Genomic DNA, 21,561 nt, shown 5'->3' on the forward strand with positions numbered 1-21,561 from the left:
TGCTGGTTGAGGCAGCTTAGCAAGCACTCAGAATGGCTTCTTATACAGGTGTAGGTCGATATTCAAGCCGAGCACCTGACCTAGATGCCTCTGTTTTAAGCCCTTTAAAGCTCTATGGAATTTCATTTGAAATTAGACTCCTAGGTTTTAGGCTGAAAATTCATGTATCTGAGGCATCTAAAATGGGCGCACCAAATTTTAGGCCTGCTAGTCATTCATCTAAATGGAGGGAGCATATGTTAGGCATCTAGTGCTGGAAATCAACCCTGAGCACCTGACTTTTATTCCCTACCCTTTCCCCATTCGTTTTAGGCACCTAGTGAAAACAAGTCCCTAAACATAGGTCCCCAGCCCTAGTCAGCTCTCAAAGGGACAAAATTAGAGGTCTAAAGCCCTTGCAAATTGACTTGTAAGGTACTAGCTTGCATGAAATTAGTCCCACAAGATGTTAACACATATGCAAGCAAGCTGTTACCCTTTAAGTGGTAATGGTAATGTAATCTCTATTTAATATACAGATTTTCAGTAAAATTTCAAACTGGTTTGCAGTAAAGGTGCATGCAAATGAAGGAATCTCAGATTCAAATTAAACATTAGCAGATGCACGAGAAATAGCATGGTATGCGCTCTTCCATGTGCTATTTAGCATGCATTGGCTAAGGCCTAAAATTTAACATCTGCCTCAGACCAGGTATTTACACATGTAAAACTGGGTTTTATGTACATAAAAATCACTTTACCCTTTAATTGGGCTTTTGAAAATTGCTGCAATATATACCATTGAATTCTCCATAGGATTTACTCGCGTACTTTATGCACGCAAATGGCTTTTGAAAATTGCTATGATAGTATGTTATATTTATGCTCATAACTCCTTTGAAAATTCACCTATAAGGTTTTAACTCTGCTCTATTTCAAGGACTCGGCTAACAGGATGCATTGTAGGTTTTAAAATGCAGAAGATGCGGCTGGTGGAGAAGGAGGAGTTGTTAGTGGCGTAGACTAGAGGATAGGGAGAGCAAGAGAAAGAAGGGGCCAGAGAAGACAGGGAAAGATAGATTAAGATGAGGAGGAGGAAGAGGAAGAGGAACATAAGATATGCCATACTGGGTCAGACCAAGGGTCCATCAAGTCCAGTATCCTGTTTCCAACAGTGGCCAATCCAAGTCACAAGTACCTGGCAAGTACCCAAACATTAAATAAATCTCAAGCTACTATTGCTTATTAATTAATAGCAGTTTATGGATTTTTCCCCTAGGAACTTATTCAAACCTTTTTTAAACCCAGTTACACTAACTGCTAAAACCACATCCTCTGGCAATGAATTCCAGAGCTTAACTATTTTCTTCGATTTGTTTTAAATGAGCTACTTGCTAATTTCATGGAGTGCCTCCTGGTCCTCCTATTATCTAAGAGAGTAAATAACCGATTTACATTAACTTGTTAGAGAGGACAAGAAAGAGGGACAAACAGAGGAGGCAGCCAGTGAGGCCCTGGGGCAACAGGAGGACAGGAATAACAGAGGAAAGAAAGGAGGAAAGTGTGGCTTTTTTTCAGATACCTCTTTTAATATCCTGTTCCCTATACGTACCAGGATCAGTCCAGACCCCTGGGTTGTGTCTCCCTTCCAGGGAAGGGAGTCAGAGAAAAAACTGAAAAGGCACCCCCTCTTAACTTGGTGTGCCACCTGCGATCCTCCAGTATTTTCTCTGACTCTCAGCAGAGGAGGCCGACAGAACATGCGGTCCTGATCCTTTACATTTTTTCTTTCCAGAGTTATTAAACTCTGATTTTCTTCTTAATACATTTGGCTACATCAAATTTATTGAAAGTTTCTTAAAAGTTTGTTAAAAAAAAAAAAAAAAAAGACCTTTTTTGTTTTACCGGTTTCCACACCTGCTGCAGTAGAGGTAAGGCTGGGGCTGGACGCTCTGTGAGCCTTGTCCCGGAGGCGCGATCTTCTCTGGAGGGGGATTAACCGGTGGGCCGGTCCCTCCCCTTGGTGCCCCAAGACGAGGTTTTCCTCGGGTGCTGCGTGCTGTGCTGAGCTCCCCTCGCGCATTCCTCCCAGAGCTCTGGAAGGCTGTAATTCGGCAGGGCTTATCTTTTGCTGGTGCCTCTTATTATTTTTTTTTCCTACCGCGTTGCCCAGACGCCTCCGGGATGCCACGAGGGTTGTCGTGCACGGCATGTGGGGAGTCGGGGCTGCGTCTTTCGCGGGATGGGATGTGCGCCCACTGCCTCCCCGGGGGGGGGGGGGGGAAGGCTCATCAGGAGGGGGTTTTGGGGCATTTTTGCCGCGGGACTCAGGCCAACGTTCCCAATCGCGCGCAGCTCCGTCGCCGGCTGGCGCAGGAACGGCAGCAATTTTGTCCGTTCCCTGCCTGCCTGCTGAGGGAGAGGATTCTCCTCTTTCTCCTCCCAGCTTAAGTCCGGTCCGGCCGGGCGATCCGGGGCCCGCCCCCTCCTCGAACTCGATCTCGGCCCTCCCCCCTCCCCCGACGGAGCCCTTAAAGGGCCAGGCAACTTTTTCATCAAAATGTATATTATTGATGCATAAAGCTTTTTTGGAGGTGGAAGCGCATCAACAGGATGCAAAACCTCCTCCCGCAAAGGTCGCAAGATGTACCACAGCCCTAAATGTCCCTTCGGTCCCTGATGTGACTCCAGACCCTGGTCCTTCGGGATCTTTCCTGGATCCACTCCTCCAAAATATAGACGGGGATGTTGATGAGTCCACCACAGTAGAGGGGGACGATCCCCGGGTTTTTCGCTTATTTCGGCAGGAGGAGTTGGATCCTTTGATCCCCCATGTTCTGGTTGAGTTGGACGTTGATGCGCCAATCCCCAGCTCAGAGCCGGTTAAGGGGAATCTGGTATTCTCAGGGCTACGGGCCCCTTCCAAGACTTTTCCCTTTCACCCGATGCTCATGCAGCTGGTAACTCGTGAGTGGGAATCTCCTGAGGCGACCCTGCGAGTGGGAAGGGCGATGGAAAAGCTTTATCCCTTGCCCGAGGAAGCCTTGGACATCCTCAGGATCCCCAAGGTGGACCGTTCGGTTTCCGCGGTCACTAAGCGGATGACCATTCCCATAACAGGAGCAACCGCGCTTAAGGATTTGCAGGATCGGCGGCTTGAGGTTCTCCTCGAGCGACTCTTCGAGGTGTCAGCGCTGTGTGTTCGGGCGGCGGTCTGCAGTAGCCTCATGCAGCGGGCGACCCTCGGGTGGGTCCAGCAAATGATCACCTCCCAGGAGTTACCACCAGAGGAGGCCGATCAGGCGAATAGGATGGAGTCTGCGGTGGCTTACACGGTGGATGCATTATATGATCTGCTACGGGCTTCTGCGCGCAACATGGCAACTGCGGTCTCTGCTAGGAGGCTTCTTTGGCTCCGAAACTGGTCGACTGATGTTTCTTCCAAAACTCAGTTGGGCAATCTTCCTTTTAAAGGAAAATTGTTGTTTGGTGAGGAGCTGGACATCCTTATCAAGTCTCTCGGGGAGAACAAGGTGTATAAGTTGCCGGAAGATAAGCCCAAGTCTTCTAGACCCTTTGGTGCAGCACGTTACCGTTTTAGGGGACAGCGCAGATTTCGGCAGGCAAGGGCCTCCACCTTTCCCGCCCGACAACAGACTCAGAGATCTCAGACTTGGCCTACTTCCTTTCGTGGCCGTAGGCCATTTCGTGATGGGGGCTCCCAAGGAGCTGCGGGAGTCAAGCCGTCCCAATGAAGATGTTCAGACGCTCTCCCCGGTCCCAGTGGTGGGCGGCCGCCTCTCCCTGTTTCTCAAGGAGTGGGACAAGGTCACGTTGGACCAGTGGGTCCTCAATATCATCACAAACGGTTATGAGTTAGATTTTGCCCGCCCGTTAAGGGCGGGCAAAATCCTTCCGTCCGATATTGGACCTGAAGACAGTCAACCGAGCTCTTCGGGTGCCCCGGTTTCTCATGGAGACTCTCCGCTCGGTCATTGCGGCCGTCCACTCAGGAGAATATTTGGCCTCTTTGGACCTGACCGAGGCGTATCTTCACATAGGAATCTGCGAGAGTCATCAGCAGTTTCTCCGGTTCATGGTTCTGGGGGAGCATTATCAGTTCCAAGCACTCCCGTTTGGGTTGGCAACGACTCCCCTGGTCTTCACCAAGGTGATGGTGGTGGTTGCAGTGGCCCTCCGGTGAGAAGGGATCTTGGTTCACCCCTACCTAGACAATTGGCTCATCCGGGCCAAGTCAGAGTGCCTCTGTCGGTTGGCGGTACTCACAGTTCTGCTCCGGCTCCAGTCTCTTGGTTGGGTGATCAACTTTGCCAAGAGCCAGTTAGTACCATCTCAGGTCCTCACCTTCTTGGAAGCACGCTTTGATACTTCGGTCGGCAAGGTCTTCCTCACTCAGGAGAGGATGCACAAGTTATGGGTGCAAATCCATCGGCTATTGTTGCTGCCCCTTCCCATAGTGTGGGATTATTTACAGGTTCTTGGTTCCATGTCGTCCACCCTGGAAGTGGTTCCCTGGGCATTTGCGCATATGAGACCATTACAAAGGGCGTTGCTTTCTCGTTGGGATCCGAAATCGGAGGAGTTCCGCCTGCCGTTGCCCCTCTTGGAACCAGCCAGGTCCAGTCTCAATTGGTGGTTGATCCTAGCCCACTTGTTATGGGGGATGGACCTGGAGGAACCACAGTGGGTAATAGTCATGACGGATGCCAGCCTCTGGTTGGGGGGCAGTTTGCCAGTCACAATCTGCTCAGGGTTGTTGGACGAGTTATCAGGCGACGTGGTCCATAAATCGGTTGGAGACCAGGGCAGTATGCCTGACATTGCGCGTCTTTCTCCCTCTGGTTGCTCAGCATTCGGTACGAGTCTTGTCGGACAACGCGACAGCGGTGGCCTACATCAACCGTCAGGGGGGAAACAGAAGCTGACAGGTGGCCTTGGAGGCCAACCGGCTCAGATAGGCAGAGCGCCATCTGGTCCAGCTAGCAGCCTCGCACATAGCCGGGGTAGACAAAGTTCAGGCGGATTTTCTCAGCCGACAGCGTTTGGATCCCGGCGAGTGGGAATTGTCCGACGCAGCCTTCTGGATTCTCATTCGTTGCTGGGGGGTTCCCCACCTCGATCTGATGGCGACTTGGACAAATGCAAAGGCGGCTCAGTTCTTCAGTATTCGGAGAGATCACGGGTTTGAAGGGGTGGATATCCTCTTCCTTCCGTGGCCTCATGATGTTCTGCTATACGTGTTTCCTCCTTGACACCTAGTGGGCAAGGTCTTGCGTTGGATAGAATCCCACGTGGGGTCTGTCATCCTTGTAGCTCCAGAGTGGCCCCGAAGGCCATGGTTTGCAGATCTGATCACCTTGGCGATCGACGGTCCGGTGCATCTCACCCATCTTCCGAATCTTCTTCGACAAGGTCTAGTATTTTTTGATCACGCGGATCGCTTTTGTCTAGCAGCCTGGCTTATGAGAGGAGACAATTGAGAAAGAGAGGGTATTCTGATTCTGTTATTTCTACCCTTCTGCAAGCACGGAAAGCATCCACGTCGTTGGCCTATATTCGTGTTTGGAGAGTTTTCGACTCGTGGTGTTGCGGGTTGAATTTGTCCCCGTGTCGGGCTTCTGTGGCGCAAATTCTAGCCTTTTTGCAGGATGGCCTGAAGAAAGGTCTGGCTTGCAGTTCTCTCCGGGTGCAGGTCACGGCCCTGGGATGTCTGTGGGGCAAGATTGATGGGGTTTCGCTGGCAGCTCATCTGGATGTGTCCTGTTTTTTGAAGGGGGCCAAACATTTGCATCCTCCGGTCAGAAAGATTTCTCCTTCGTGGATTTTGAATTTGGTTCTCCGTGGCTTATGTGGGCTTCCATTTGAGCCCCTTCGGCGGGCCATGTTGAAGGACTTGACTCTCAAGATGGTTTTCTTGGTGGCAATTACATCCGCACGGCGGATATCAGAGATTCAAGCTTTGTCGTGTCGGGACCCGTATCTCCATATTTCTGATTTGGGTAGTTCTCTCCGAACCGTGCCATCTTTCCTGCCTAAAGTGGTAATGGGTTTTCATTTGAATCAGACGGTAGAGTTGCCGGCTTTCCCGAATTTGGATCCTGCTTCTTCGGCAGATAGGGATCTGCATAAGTTGGATGTGCGGCGGGTTCTCCTTCGCTATCTAGAGGTGACCAATGCCTTTCGGTTGTCGGATCATTTGTTTGTCTTATGGAGTGGCCCTAAGAAGGGTCACAAGGCATCCAAAGCTATGGTTGCTAGGTGGTTGAAGGAAGCCATGACCTCCATTTATATTTGTGCTGGCCGTGCAATCTCTGAAGGCTTGAAAGTGCATTCCACCAGGTCTCAGGCAGCTTCTTGGGCAGAGAGCAAGTTGGTCTCACCGCAGGAGATTTGTAGAGCAGCAACGTGGAAATCGTTGCATACTTTTGCGAAGCATTACCGTGTGGATGTCCGTGATCCGGATGTCGGCTGCTTTGACAGCAGTGTTCTTCGCGCGGGACTCTCCAGGTCCCACCCCAATTAGGGCAGCTTGGGTACATCCCAGCAGTCTGGACTGATCCTGGTATGTACAGGGAAAGGAAAATTGGTCCTTACCTGCCAATTTTCATTCCTGTAGTAACAAAGATCAGTCTAGACGCCTGCCCTTGGAACTTGGAGAGTCCGTTCTGTATGTTTCTTTGGCAGAATTCTTTACAGGGATAGGAAGAAGCCTTCCTTATACATATGTTATGCAGTTATATGGTTAGTTTTTGACCGAACATGTTGTAGCCATTGGTTATGTTTGGTTTTTTTTTATCCTTTAATTGGTTATTCTGCTATGGTATCGTTTATACTGAAGGATTACAGGTGGCACACCAAGTTAAGAGGGGTGCCTTTTCAGTTTTTTCTCTGACTTCATCTGCTGGAAGGGAGACACAACCCAGCGGTCTGGACTGATCCTTGGTACTACAGAAACGAAAATTAGCAGGTAAGGACCAATTTTCCTATATTGATGTTTAATGTGGATTATTGTCCTGAATATTACTCGTGCTACTGATGCCTGATGCTATTCTTTTTCAAATGTGCTCCTAAATTGGCAGGGATTTTTTGTAGCGTCTTTCTCAAAGAGCACACTGCATTTTTTACAGTCTCAACTCCAAAATGTGATTATTTTCTTCTCAAGTGAAGCAAGACATGTTTATGTGGTTGTGCATCTGCCTCCATAATGCTTGGTTTAGCTTCTGACCAGATACATTTTAATAGGATAATGATTTATCTAGATAAATTTTATCCATATAATTGGTGCTTATATTAAAAAGTTGGCATTTATCCAGATACCTTTAGAGTTATCCTGATAAATGTCTTTGAAAATTGACCTCATGATCTTTCTGAAAGAGTGCATGGTTGCACATTTTGTTTGAAATTGTTTTTATAAAGGCTGAGTGAGTGTTGCTGAAAAAGATTTTGCGTATTTGCATCCATGCTGAAGGGAACACTTGTGTTGTAGTGTGATGAATCTGGATGACTTAACAAGACGAGGCCTGTATCTGAGCGACATCCCCTTGCATGATGCAACGCGTGATCTGGTCCTCTTGGGGGAACAGTTCAGAGAGGAGTACAAACTGACGCAAGAGCTGGAAATCCTGACAGACAGGCTGCAGCACACCCTTCGAGCTCTGGAAGATGAAAAGAAAAAGACGGATACGTAAGGTTTATTTTATTTACTTTCTTGTTTATTTAGAATTTATTTATAATTCAAATTTGATTAGACACTTCACTTTGTGACCCCTGAAGCGAATTACAGTAAAAAATGCAATCTCAATTTTACATAAAATACATAACCCGAACCCCCCCCCCCCCCATGAGCCCACTTAGAGTAATAAAACAATAAACCTGGAAACACTTATGCCCACTCACTCTACCCCCACTCACTCTACCCCCTCCAACCTACTTCCCGACGCCTTCCCCTACCCTCATGCCACCATCCCTATTCCTCTTCATTGCACAACAATGTCCAAAAAGCTTACAGTTGGATAGAATACCTCTATCCAGTCAGATATAATTTTACAGTGTAACTCCTGCGCTAATAGCCTGGATAAGGTCCCAGGAACTACACCTCAAACACAGTCTGTTAATGGTCTAACTCTTCCCATGTTATTAATTCATCAGAGTGTCTAAAATGCCCTAATCAGGGGGAAGACTAATCTTTTAGGTTCTGTGCACTGTAATTACTCAAATCCCACAGTAAAGTTTTTGTACACAGCACTGATAATCACAGCAACAGTAATCCTACTGGAAGCATTAGATGGCTTTCAACATAACTTTAATGACAAATGGTGAAATTAATGAATGTTCTTTATAGTTCTCATTATCTACAATGTATATTCACAGTCCAATGTTACATTTTCACTTCTTAATAAATTTGTGACTTTAGCTTCCATTAAATTAATTTGGATGATAAAGCCAATTCCAATTGTTTTTTTGACAATGCCCTCTCTTATGGTTGGAAAGCATGTTCTCTTTCTCCAATTTAGACGTTACTGAAAGTGTAGGTCAGTTCTCATATCTCTCTTGTTATTTCTCTTCCTTCTTTTCCTTACTCTTCACATGATACTTGTCCTTGATGGTACCTTCTTGAGATGATAGTGAATCTAAGAACGGGTCCACATAGTCACCTTCTCTCGCTCATTTACTCCTTCCTCCAAAAGTGGATGAAATCCCATTGAGAACACCACACCTCTAGTTAGCACACACTGAGCCCCTGGTTGAGAACTCAGGTATGTTAGAAAAATACATTTTTCAAAAAGGGAAGCCAAAAATATGAGATGAGGAGTATGGAAAAATCTCCCCTCCCAAGAGAAGAGAAAGGTGTACAAAACATGGTCCTTAAGTGAGTGAAGGTTTTCTGTCTCCTTTTCCGAACTCCTAGAGATTCCACAGTTCTTCCTCCTTAACAATGACAAAAAACCAGGGAAGAGCCATGGACATGCTGTCCCTGGAAGGGTCAACGAAAAACTCAATGCCTTAAAATGGTGGCAACTGTTATATATATTCTAGAAGGTGAATTTTAAAAGCCAGGCACATGCCAAAATTAGGAGATGCATGCCATGTAGGACATGCGCTTGTCCACACAATTTTAAAGGCCACCCACATGCACGCACAAGTCCTGATGCGCAAATATTTCACATTGGGGAAAAAGGGGCATAATGTGGGCCTGGTGTGGGCGGGGCAAGATAAGTGTGCGCAAGTACCCATGCGCTTGGGTGTGCGCCCAGGTCTAGTGCCGCGTAACTTTATTTCTCTTAGTGAGGAGGTGTCAATCTTAATAAACCTATATCCAGGCATCTCTGAAGGGTTTGAGGGTTCTAGGTTAACTGGGGCTAATGAACCAGGGGGGGGTTGGAGGACCTAAGCTCTAGACTGGGCGAACTGGTGAATGAACTGGTGAAACTGGTCATGGCATGGACGCACACCTGTTATAAAATTCCCTCATGTGGCTGAAAGCTGACTTACACTGCTGAGGGTGTGCAAGCTTAAAATTAGGCGCACGTATGCGCACACTTGGGCTACTTTATAGTATGCACGCGTGTTATAAAATTTCCATGAACCCGGGCATACACATATGTGCGCCCATTTGAAAGTTACCGTTCCTGAGTACACCTCTTTCCATCTTCCACAAGGGGGAGCTACAAACCCACACTAACCAGTTTTCTATTTCCCCCTCTGTATATGATATCATCCTTCTGGTTTCTGGTAGGATCTCTACAGCAGTTTAAAACCTGGAAAAAATATGCACACCTCTTTCATAAACAATAGAAATATGCATTGGGAAAAGCCAAATCAGCCAGTGCAAATGGACAGTCCTTTCATTTTTTGCTATATGTCTCTTCTATTCACTCCTGAAGAAAAGGTTTGTATCAGACCCATAGAATACTCTGAGCTTGATTTATAGAAAAAAATAAATCTTTTTTTTCCATGATCACAAAAATGGCACAAAATAAGAAACCATTACAATTTAGATCTTCTTTAAGAGGTGGTTCCAAGGAACTTTCTCCCCAGATGATAGCAAACTGAGAATCTTAGATTCTGTGCCTTTAACAAGAGCAGAATTTATGACTTCATGTAACCCTTTAGCTACTTTGATAGCGTCATTCTGTTTTAAATTGGATAAGGGCTTTATTTTTGCCTTTGTGAAGATAAAGGTTTTCAGGATGTATAGGAAATGAGTCAAATGGAATAGAAGAGATTTTCTTGGAGGTGTAAAGATTTCCGAAGATACAAAGCTGAGTTTGTGCTTCAATACCCAGCAAAATATTTTATGCTATTGGGAGATTTAAAGCATAACTTTTTACAGTTACGATGATGTGAAAACGTATTTGGAGACTGAGATAATGCAAAGTTAACTAGCAGAAATACGTGAAAATTTTAAATGAGTCCATTTCTGATGACTGATGGTCATTATAAATTATTTTTCTTTAAACAATTGTGGAAGTTTAGTAGATAATCCCAATCATGAAAGTCATGATGACTATGTGGCTGGATAGAAGTTAATAGATACCTGGAAATATAATTTATTAGGAGCAATTAAGGTAGTTTGTTTTTGTGACCGGTCCATTTGAGTTATGTCATTATGTTTAATGCTAGCCTCATCACTGATAGCCACTGCCTTTCTACGTGCAGAAAGCAGGAATAAAACTCAGAATCTGTGAGGAGGTGTTATATGTTTTGATGTCATCTGGATTAGTTTATTTAAAGGATTGTTACACTTCTCCCTGTATTTGAATTATGGCATGTAAAAGCTTAATAAAGAAATTGTTACAAGTAAGAGATGGGAAGAAATTTTTGCACCGGAGGTGGACCCTTGAGCCGAAGTGGGGTTGACGCTACCCGTAGGAGGGATCCTCGGGTCCCCACCGTCAGTAGGCAGAGAGGGCTGATGGATGGAAGCCGGCTGGCGCTTCACCAATACCAGCCCTCGTTCCCCGCGGGTTGAGCCTTTGGGTGCTGGGGCCGGCTGGACTTAGGTGGCCTCCATCGGTGGTCGTTGATGGATGGCTCGAGGTCAGCCTTGAGGCAGCAACAGGTGTAGGTATCAGTCTGTACTAGATGAGACGGAGTCCCGGAGACCCGGGTGCCAATAGGAACACAGTCAGACAGGGGGCACCCGAGCAAGAACAGGCCGAAGCCTGAATAAGCCACGTCCAGGACAAAGACTGAAGAGGCGTTGTTAAGCAAGCTGGATTCAAGGCTGGCAGCAATCTAGAAGTAGTGGCAAGCAAGGCTGAGATCTGGACGAGGAGAGAATCAACGGAGTGGTCAGGCAATGCAGAGGTCCAGGGTTGGAGAGAGGCAAAGGAGTAGTCAGGCAATGCAGAAGTCCAGGGCTGGAGAAAGGCAACGGAGTAGTCAGGCAAAGCAGAGGTCTGGGGTTGGAGAGAGGCAACGGAGTAGTCAGGCAGTGCAGAGGTCAAACTAGATCAGCAATCCAATAGGAAGAAGAAACGTCAGGAACACAGGAACGAGGACACTCAGGATCAGGAACAGATGAAGCAATGAGTACTCGATTAGTGAGGGGACCTTTTGCAAAGGCAATCTGAGGAAGTGGGGCCCGGGGTTATATACCGGAGCACCGCTGACATCATCATCCAGGGCCTGCGGCTAGGTTCCCACCGCGGGCCCTACTTAAGTTTCAGTTGAGCACGCGTGTGCGCCTAGGAAGGGGCGCGGCGCTGGTTGGAACGGCGTCTCTCCGTGGGCCACGCGGAGAGGCCCGACGCGGAGCACCAGGAGCTGCAACAGAGACGGAAGCACCAGGGGCGGCCCGAGGATGGAGCTGGTGGCCCGCAGCCGCCAGAGACGAGGGACCAGGCACTTGAGAGAGGTGAGGGAGCCGAGCCGCTGGTCTCCCGCGGCCAGCGCGTGTAACAGAAATATGCCAGTCAGTTATTGCAATCTAATGCTCCACCCATTTTAAGCGTATCACTAGTTAGATGACATTGTTCTGATTATCCTCTTGCATTCCTTAAAGAACAGCTGGGGAAAATGTCAGGAAAATTTCCTAAAGCCCTGGTATGATCTGGGATGTAAAATTCTTTACCATTGTATTGAATATTTTATCCTGTTATTTTGCCAGCACTCCCGCCCAGTCGGTAATACCCGAATAAAATGCAAAGTTATAGATGATGGAGACAAATTGTGATATAATTTCCATCTTTAGTTCAAATGCATATGTAAATGTTATGCAAAATAGAATCTAAGAAGTATATGTATGGGCTGGCCTGTGTTCTAGGTTTGATAACTGAGTTCTGCTTCTGTTACTCAGGCCAGCAGGGGCTTGCGATGCTGTGTAGGCAGCTTACACAGCCCTTAGGAGATAGGGAGTCTCAGCCATCACACAGTAAAGATGCCTAGCATCCAGATTCAGTGAATCGGAGGTTGTGCTCTTTGGCCTCTAGCTAAGGGCTGTCATTGACATAGCTGGGGTAGTTGGGGGTTAGAGGGTACAAAATAAGCAAAATGTCTCAGGTAGCTGTGAATGAAGGCTGCTGGAACTACTGTTCAGAAGCGATTGATGCCAATTGAACTGCAAACCCAAAGGAACTGATGTGCATCTTTGTAATATCTAATATGATGATTAAAAATACTATTTAGGGGCTGGCCAAATTACTAAAGAGCCTTAACGCACAACAACGATAACTTTCAAACGGGTACATGAGCACACAATTGCACGCATATGTCGGTGCGAACCTAGGGGCGAGGCCATTTTATAACTTACGCGCACATACGTGTGCAAGTTATAAAATAACCCAGGCACATGCATATGTGCACTTAATTTTAAGCTTGTGTGTGCCCAGCAGTGTAAGCTGGGTTCCCAACATGTAAGTGAGGGAATTTTATATCCGGCGCACATTCACACCATGACCAGTTTCACTAGTTCATCCACCAGTTCACCCAGTATAGCACTAGGACCTCTAAACTCCTTTCATTTAATAGCTGCACTCCCCCCAGGTAACCCAGACCCCTCAGACACTCTAATGATACCTTAAATAGTTTTAACACTTGCACCTCCTCAGTACTAGAAGTACTAGAAGGTGGCAGTGGACCTTGGCACATGCCCAGGCACGAAAATATTTGCATGCTCATCTCTTGGCCCTGCCCCGTAATGCCCAAACCATGCCCGCTTTTGATACGGAGTGAGATATTCACGTATTAGTAGGTTTGCACACTTGTGGGTGGCTTTTAAAATCCACTAGGTGTGTGCCGGGTTTTTAAAATTCACCTTTAATGCGTGTCGATGGTAAATAGACTCCGTTAAGGTGTATGAAGGCTTAGTCAAGATCAACCCATTAATGCATGTTAATACACATCGATGAGTGGATTTTACTGTGGCATAGTAAATTAGCCCCTAAACAGACAAGACGCTCACATGCATACTTCCTGCTCCATACTTCCAGAAAGATAAAAGAATTACTCTCCCTGATTAGAGATCAAAAGAAAAAAAAAAACAAACATGCAGAAAGATTAAAGGTGAATTTTAAAAGCTAAAGGGCAGATTTTCAAAGCCCTGCACGCGTAAATCCGGGCCTTACGTGCACTGGGCGAATCTTCCAATATGCCCTGCTACGCGCGTAAAGGCCAGGACGCGCTCAAGTGCCGGGCTTCTTAGAAGGGGCGGGCTGGAGGGCGTGTTTTGGGTGGGGGGGGGGGGGGCGGGCTGGTAAAGTGCCATTGTTCGCTGTCCTGGAGCCTTGTGCGCCGGCCAGCTGCTGGCACGCGCAAGTTACTTCAGGTCAGGCCCCTGAAGTAACTTGTAAAAAAAAAAAAAGTAAAAACATTTAAAATTGGTTATTAGAGGGTGAGGAGGCGAGGGGAAGGGGAAGGGAGGTTAGGGTAGGGGGTAGGAAAATTCCCTCCCAGTCCGCTCCTAAAATGGACTGTTATAAAATTGTGCGTCCATATTTTTTTAAAATCTACCCCTAAGCGAGGACCAAAATTAGGAGATATGCACATTTGTAGGATTTAAGCGTGACTCTCTCTTTTTAAAAGCCACCCACATGCATGCACAAGTCCTAATGCACAAATATCTTCCTTCAGAAAAAAAGTGTTGGAATGTGGGCGGGGCATGGGCATTCCGGGGCGGGGCCAAGAGAAGTGTGCGCAAGTACGCACATTCCTGGGCGCGCGTCCAGGTCCAGTGCCGTGAAACTTTACTTCTGCTCTTAAGGAGATGTATATCTTAATAAAACAATTTACAGGTGTCTCGGCAATTTTTGAGGAGTCTGGGTTAACTGGGGAGGAGTGCAGGCTAATGAACCAGGAGGGTTGGGAGGACCTGTCTCTAAACTGGGCAAACTGGTGGACGAACTCTTGAAACTGGTCATGGCGTGGATGAGCGCCTGTTGTAAAAATTCCCTCACTTACCCAGCTGAAACCCGACTTACACTCCTGGGCACGCACAAACTTAAAATTAGGAGCCTGGGCTGTTTTATAACATGCACGTGTGTGTGTACATGCATGTTATAAAGCTGCCGCACACCTTGGGGCACGCCGACATATGCGCGTATATGCATGCCCGTGCTCCCGTCTGTAAGTTACAGTCCCTCTTCACAAGTGGCAAGAAAGAGCAATAAATAGCATCTCACTTGAGCTGGAAAAGCCAGACCCAGTCAGTTAGTAACTGCCCAGGATGCCTGAAATCCTAGCAGGAGCTTGGCATTTGAGTAAAGTAACATGATTAGGGCAGGCTGAAATGGTACTAAAAGGAGGTTTTAAACATGTTAAGTTAATTATGTGTTTTATAGGGAGATTAAAAAGAACATAAAGCTAGGGTAGACTAATCCATTCCTTCTCGAATATTTACACAAAGAATGACAATGAACAAGCCTGTCTGGTTTTTTTTGTCATCATAAATGGGGAATGAGAAAATCCAGATTTTTAATGAGGGTCTTGTCCAATGGTCCTTGGTCTCTCTGCACAGAAACTTTTAAAAAAAGGTAACATGGAAGTGTTAGGAGAGTCAGAGGGGTTTTTTTTGGAGATTCAAAATAGCTGAGGTTTCCAGAATTGATTTGCTTTAGGAAAAATACAAATAATTTAGGCAAGCTTTGTCAGAGTAATAAAGAATGTCATTCTGAAGGTCATTTTTAAAGCGATTTGTGTAAGTGCAAGGCATTTTTACCGTCCTGAACTGACTGTCTGAAAATGACCTGCCCTCAGTGTGGCTAAAACTCTGTGAGGTAGATTTTAAAAGCGTTCCTCGCGCAAAAACGGCCACTTACGTGTGTATGTGGGCTGCGTGCGCAACGCAAATTTTAAGAAGCCAGGAAGGACACGTGTGCATGTATATACGTGCGTCCAGAATAAGGAGGCGGAAAAGGGGCAGGGCCAAGACTGGTCTTCATAACCTCAAATTTGGCAAAAGGCAATGCCCATATGTTGGCCCGCATAACTTTGCTAATGCTCCTCATGAGGTGCAGGATAGAGAGAGTCAGTCTGATACTCTATATGTAGGTACCACTCTAGAGAGGTACTTTGAATCAGGGTGGGATTTCGGGAGGTGAATTGGGGTTACGGGGGGGGGGGGGGGGGGGGGGGGGGGGGGGTGTTGTTACAGACAAATTCAGAGGTATTCATAGAAAAATTGACATCAGTGAAGTATTATAGCCCTTATAAGTGAGGAAAAGGAGTAGATTTGTGCACTGCAGCTAGCACTGCAGTGTACAAATCAACTCCTCTTTGTTAGACTTTTCATCACTTATAAGGATTACAATCCTTTACTGATGTCAATTTTACTATGAATACCTCTGAATGTGTCTGTAACACCACCACCCCTATCCCCAACCCACCTCCCGAAAACCCACCCTGATTCAAAGTGCCTCTCTAGAGTGGTACCAATATATAGAGTACCCTATACATCTCTCTCTCTCTCTCTTTCTCTTTCTCTTTCTCTCCTTCTTTCTCTGTCGTGCATGCAATATATGTGCATAAAGGCTGTAGAGAAGTACATGCAGCACCAGTTTTTTAAATGCTATGCATATACTTTATAAAATAAGGCATATTTTTGTTCACATGTTTATGGGCACATGCATGTTCCTCCAATGTGCGATGATTTTGACTACAAATGTTTTGTGGGTTGCAGCGAGTAAAATATTAATCCATCTGAACTGGAATCAGTCCAGACTAACAGAGTAGGTGACAGCAAAGAAAAAGACCAAATTGGCCTATCCAGTTTGCCAAAGTGAGATTCTTCCACTTTGGTTAGTACCACATCCATATGCAACCCAACACCTCACCAGTCCCCCTACCTTATACCCTCTATCTTATGCATGATCCTTCAACTCTTTTCCTACCACTACCCTCCATATCAGCCTTAAGCATGCCCAGCTTCGGTAAAGGACTGGCCTCTACCACTTCCACTGTTACCCCATTTCAGGTCTTATTATTTTTCTTTTCCATTCTTGCAAAAACAATCTCTGGTTTCCTTAATTGTAAGCTTTTGGGGACAGGAGGCTTCCAACCATCACTGAGCTTTGCACAGAGTAGCTCAAATTATGTCAATTTTCTTACGTCATTGGTACCTAAGACGAAACATGAGGAAATATTTATTTAATGAGAGAATGGTAGATGCTTGACACAATCTATCAGCAGAGGTAGTGACAGAATTGAAGCCTACTTGGGGCAGATATAGAGGAAATGGTAAGGACAGGATTGAGATGTTGAATGACAGAGATGAGAATTTGTATGCTCCTTACCCAGAAGGGTAGAGGATCCAGCATGAGACAATAAACCTAACTGACAAATAAGGACTGCAGGCAGTCAAGCTTATATGATCATTATAGACAGAAACAACTGGACAGATTGGGTGGTCCAACTGGTTCTTATCTGCTAACTACTGTGTTGCGGTGTCACATCATACAGTGATGGATATTGGAGGAGTTTTTGTATTTTTCTTTCTTTTTCCCTCCAGTACATATATTCCCTTATTTTTATAGATTGCTGTACTCTGTCCTTCCACCTTCCGTTGCTAATGAGCTGAGACATAAACGCCCTGTGCCAGCCAAGCGATACGATAATGTGACCATTCTCTTTAGTGGTATCGTGGGATTCAATGCCTTCTGCAGCAAGCATGCATCTGGAGAGGGAGCCATGAAAATTGTAAACCTTCTAAATGATATCTACACTAGATTTGATATTCTGACTGATTCACGTAAGAATCCTTACGTTTATAAGGTAAGCATTTCTGGGTGATTTCTAAGCCCTGCTGAATGACTTGACTTAAGGCCTGGTTAGTGTTTGCCATCATAGCCACTGGATTGATTTCTGCAATATGTGTAAAGTGTTTTTCATACCTGTAGGATAATGTCCATGTTTATTTTTTCAAAACATTTTAATTTTATAATGGATTTTGAGAACATTGGAGCTGCTTATTGCTTCATACTCTGCAGAGTTGGTGGCCCGTTGGTTAGAATAATGCCCTAGGAGGCAAGAGACCTGCGATCACGTTCTACTCTTGCCACTGATGCTCATTGCCTTGGTCTAGTCACTTTCAGCTTGATGCATTAAGGATTTTCCCCATAAATTTAAAATAGGGGAAAATTTATAGTACGTCAACCCTTAGTCTTCTATTGCTTCAGGTTACCCACTTATAAGCACATTTTCAAAGGGGTCCCGCATGGAAAATAGCATGTATGGGTGTAAGCAGCATTTATTCGTGTATATGCTGTTTTATAAATATCAAAATATATGCATATTTTTGGTTTCACACATATATTTTACTGGCTCCAAAAAGGGGTGGTCTAGGGGGTTCCTGGGTGGGATAAAGACGTATGCATGGAAGTTTTATAAAAAATATAAATCCAATAAATTATCAGACTTAGTTCAATTTCACACTTGCTAATTGAGTTGCACAAGAGAAATTGAACTTGTCTATCTGCAGTTTTGGGATGGAAGATATGGATGAACTGGTGGGGGGTTCAGGATGAAGTGCAAGAGGGTCTAGGTGAACTGGAGACAGACTGGGTGAACTGGAGAGGTATCGTCAAACTTATGATTTCAAATATGCGTGCAAGCATTTTTAAAATGGTAAACGCATATACTTTATAAAATATTTTCCTCCATACATGTTATAGTTTTTTTGCATCTAAAATATATGTGCTGAAAATACGCATGTACGCTCAGAGCAGAACTACACAGGGTTTTATAAACCGAAGCTTCTGCTGCACAGCTTATAAAATACAAGGATAAATCAATGCAGATCCGCTTACATGTGCAAATCCAGCACTGCAAATACGGGCAAATTTTAAAAGGCCCACATGTATAAAATTCGGGGGGAACTCGCATGGCTGGGCCCTGCACACATCGCGGGCATTTTCGAAAGAAAAGGGGCACATGTGTGCGTGGATATCATATTTTATAACATGCTCGTGGCGATACGCGCATGTTATAAAATTGGCACATTCATGTCTGCGCGCCAGGAACCGCACACACATTGATGTGCATGCGCGGGTTTGAAAGTCGACCCCTTAGATTTGAAAGATAAGTTCCTTGATTGTAAGTTTTGGGGCAGGGACTTGTACTTTCATGTAATTTGCTGTAAAGCTCCCTAGTTTAGGGCACTATATAAATGACAAAATCAGAATAAAAAGAGGTTGGTTTATTTCTAATGTTGATTTGGCATAAGGCACCAGACTTCTATATCAGAGTTATGTTTCACATAGAAAAAAAATGTGTAATATTCTTCAGTCTTTATTCTTTTATACCATTTTTAAAAGAAAATTCTACCTAACCTAGGGGGAAATTTTATATCAGACCACAGAAATGTGAGGGTTGTTAAATGCTGTTACCCAGAGGCGAGGAGGGCGTTTTTCCTGCAAAGTGCACTACTTTCTATTGTGTCTATTATTCGGTTACCCTACCTGCTGAAAAATACTGCTTCGTTGGAACGTAAGAACTGAGCTTCCGGGGGTAGACGAGGTCCTGCCCCGACGGTGCTTAAAGAACACCCAATCAGATTCTGCAACGTCACTAGGAGGGGCCGGTAAGGAACTACAAATATTGAGACTCCTGAGACTTCTCTAGAGGCGAGGAGGGCGTTTTTCCTGCAAAGTGCACTACTTTCTATTGTGTCTATTATCCGGTTACCCTACCTGCTGAAAAATACTGCTTCGTTGGAACGTAAGAACTGAGCTTCCGGGGGTAGACGAGGTCCTGCCCCGACGGTGCTTAAAGAACACCCAATCAGATTCTGCAACGTCACTAGGAGGGGCCGGTAAGGAACTATAAATAATTCACCTTATCGGTGCGCAGCTGCCGATGGCACGCCGCCGAAGCCGCGCACCAAAGGCGCGCGCGGCTCTGACCGGCTCCGACCGGATTCGACTGGATTCGCACGGATTCGCACGGACTCTTCTCAGTTTGGGTAAAGGTATTCTTTTGAAAATGATTTGACAGTTTAAGGTAAAAACAATATTTCGACAAAACTTGATTGAAGGAAGTGATAAATTTTTCCTATATTTCTCCTCTGCCTCTCACAAGAGAAAGTTTATTTTAGTAAGTAAGTTTATAATTACCTTAACAATATCCAAAGTCCAAGTTCCTAAGTAAAAAATTTTATATGCCTCATACAAAGAGAAAGGCTAAGATACGGCCAATCTCTAGTACTCCTAATATGGAACAAGGACAAAGGACTGTTATCGATTGGATAAATTCTCCACAAATTATCCCTGGTGAGGGGGCCGCTGTGGGGTTGGATTCAGGGCAAAATCTACCACCACTGGCCGACGACATCTCACTAAGCCCAGGGGCGCCTGCGACTCCAACAGCACCTGGTAAAGAAGGATCACTATCCTTCAGTTTACCAGATACCCCACAAGGAGAATCTGGGAGTGTGGAAGTGATCGGTGAAAATACACGAAAAGAACAAGGGATGTCGGTGGTAAAGATTGATCCTCCCAAAAAGTTAGATAAGATCTTAATTCAAGAAAATAGTAATATTAATGAAGAAGAAAAAAGACCTTCCAATATAACTTTGGACACTTTATGGACATATATGTCTAAGTTGGATAATTCAATTAAGAACTTAACTAAAGTTACGAATGAGATCAATATTGCGGTAAAAAATAATGCAGAGATGACGCTTAATCAAAAAAAGCAAACTAAAGAAATTGTTAATCGGTTATCTTTGGTGGAGAAGATTCAGGTAAATCAGATAAAAAGTGAAAATGAGATTCAAAGAAAGATAGAAAATATTGAAAATTATTCAAGAAATTTAAATTTGCGAATTATAAATTTCCCAATTAATAGTAAAATGAACCCCATGGATCTATTTAGGTCCTATATAATACAAGTGCTTCAAATACCAGACCAATGTATGCCAACAATAGTAAAAGCCTTTTATATAAATACTTTGAAAGGAAAGGAAGAGCAAGCTCAAGATGAAAAACAAATTAAAGATTCAGTAGACAAAAAAAAGGATGAAGTTTCACTTGAATTATCTGATTTGCTTGAAAAATCTCAAAGTGAACTAATTGTTGAAAAAAGAGGAAATTTATTAGTTACATTAGCATTTATCTCTGACAAAGATAATATATTTAGATTTTATTTTTTTTTTCGCAACAGAATGAAGACCTTTTATGGATATAAAATCTGGATATATCCGGATTTGGTAAAAACTACCCAACTTAGGAGAAAGAAATTTCTCACTTTAAGACAACTTGTGATAGATAAGGGTGGTCAGTTTTTATTAAGATACCCCTGTAAATGCGTGATAAGTCTAAATGAACAAAAATATCAATTCACCGATCCTGAACAACTCAGAGTTCTTTTAGGGGTAGATAAACAGGCATAAATAGATAGAAGTTGGAGAATAACTTAACTTACTTTTTCTTAGTTAATTATAAAATTGCAATAAAAAATGCTCTATAATTGATAAACTTTCTCTTTTTACTTTAAAGAATACAGAAAGTGTAATATTCATAGTATTATTTGTAAAGATCACATAATATTTTCTGATTTCTGTAATTGCAATATTGCAAGTGGATACTTGTATAATATAAGAAAATGGATAAATAAAGAATTAAAAAAAAAATGCTGTTACCCAAGTTTCCAAAGTGAACTTACGCGTGTAAGTTTACTTTGAAAATTATCACGGCAAAACTACGCACACACAGTTAACACCTGCTGTTTGGTATTGCATGGTTTTGCCAAGAGAATTTACGTGCATACATTTTAAATTCAAAAGGGATGTGCGTAAGTCTGAATTCCGCCTAAACCCCAGCCCCTGGAACCCCGCTCCCCTATATGTGTAAACGTACATTCACCCGGTGTCTGCATCATTTTCAGCAGGCATAGATCACGGGATTTTCTGAAGGGCCATGGCTATGGGTGAAGCACTACTTTACTCACGGAAGTCCCCTTGAAGGTGACCTTCGTAGTGTCCATTATTCCAAAGGCACATGGCAGATAGTAATAGTGCAGATTCTGTATTCAGCTTCTCTGCAGTGCCATTGCGCTCCCGTAAGGGTCAAACAGTGCATGATGCACGTGGGATCTGGGAGGTGTAAACTGGCAGCCTGGCCTGGCATG

General features: G+C 44.6%; 1 protein-coding gene across 2 annotated transcripts in view; it reads left to right on the forward strand.

The window, feature by feature from the left end:
* The window catches only part of GUCY1B1 (guanylate cyclase 1 soluble subunit beta 1), a 162,339-nt gene that overhangs the window by 122,962 nt on the left and 17,816 nt on the right, over positions 1–21,561 (forward strand). For both annotated transcript variants that reach the window (XM_029614233.1, XM_029614317.1), the window contains exons 9-10: positions 7,487–7,684; positions 16,971–17,208. In XM_029614233.1, coding sequence (XP_029470093.1) covers positions 7,487–7,684; positions 16,971–17,208 — 436 coding nt within the window. The remainder of the gene's footprint in view (positions 1–7,486; positions 7,685–16,970; positions 17,209–21,561) is intronic.

This window comes from Rhinatrema bivittatum, chromosome 1 (assembly GCF_901001135.1).
Source record: "Rhinatrema bivittatum chromosome 1, aRhiBiv1.1, whole genome shotgun sequence".
NCBI classification, from domain to species: Eukaryota; Metazoa; Chordata; class Amphibia; order Gymnophiona; family Rhinatrematidae; genus Rhinatrema; species Rhinatrema bivittatum.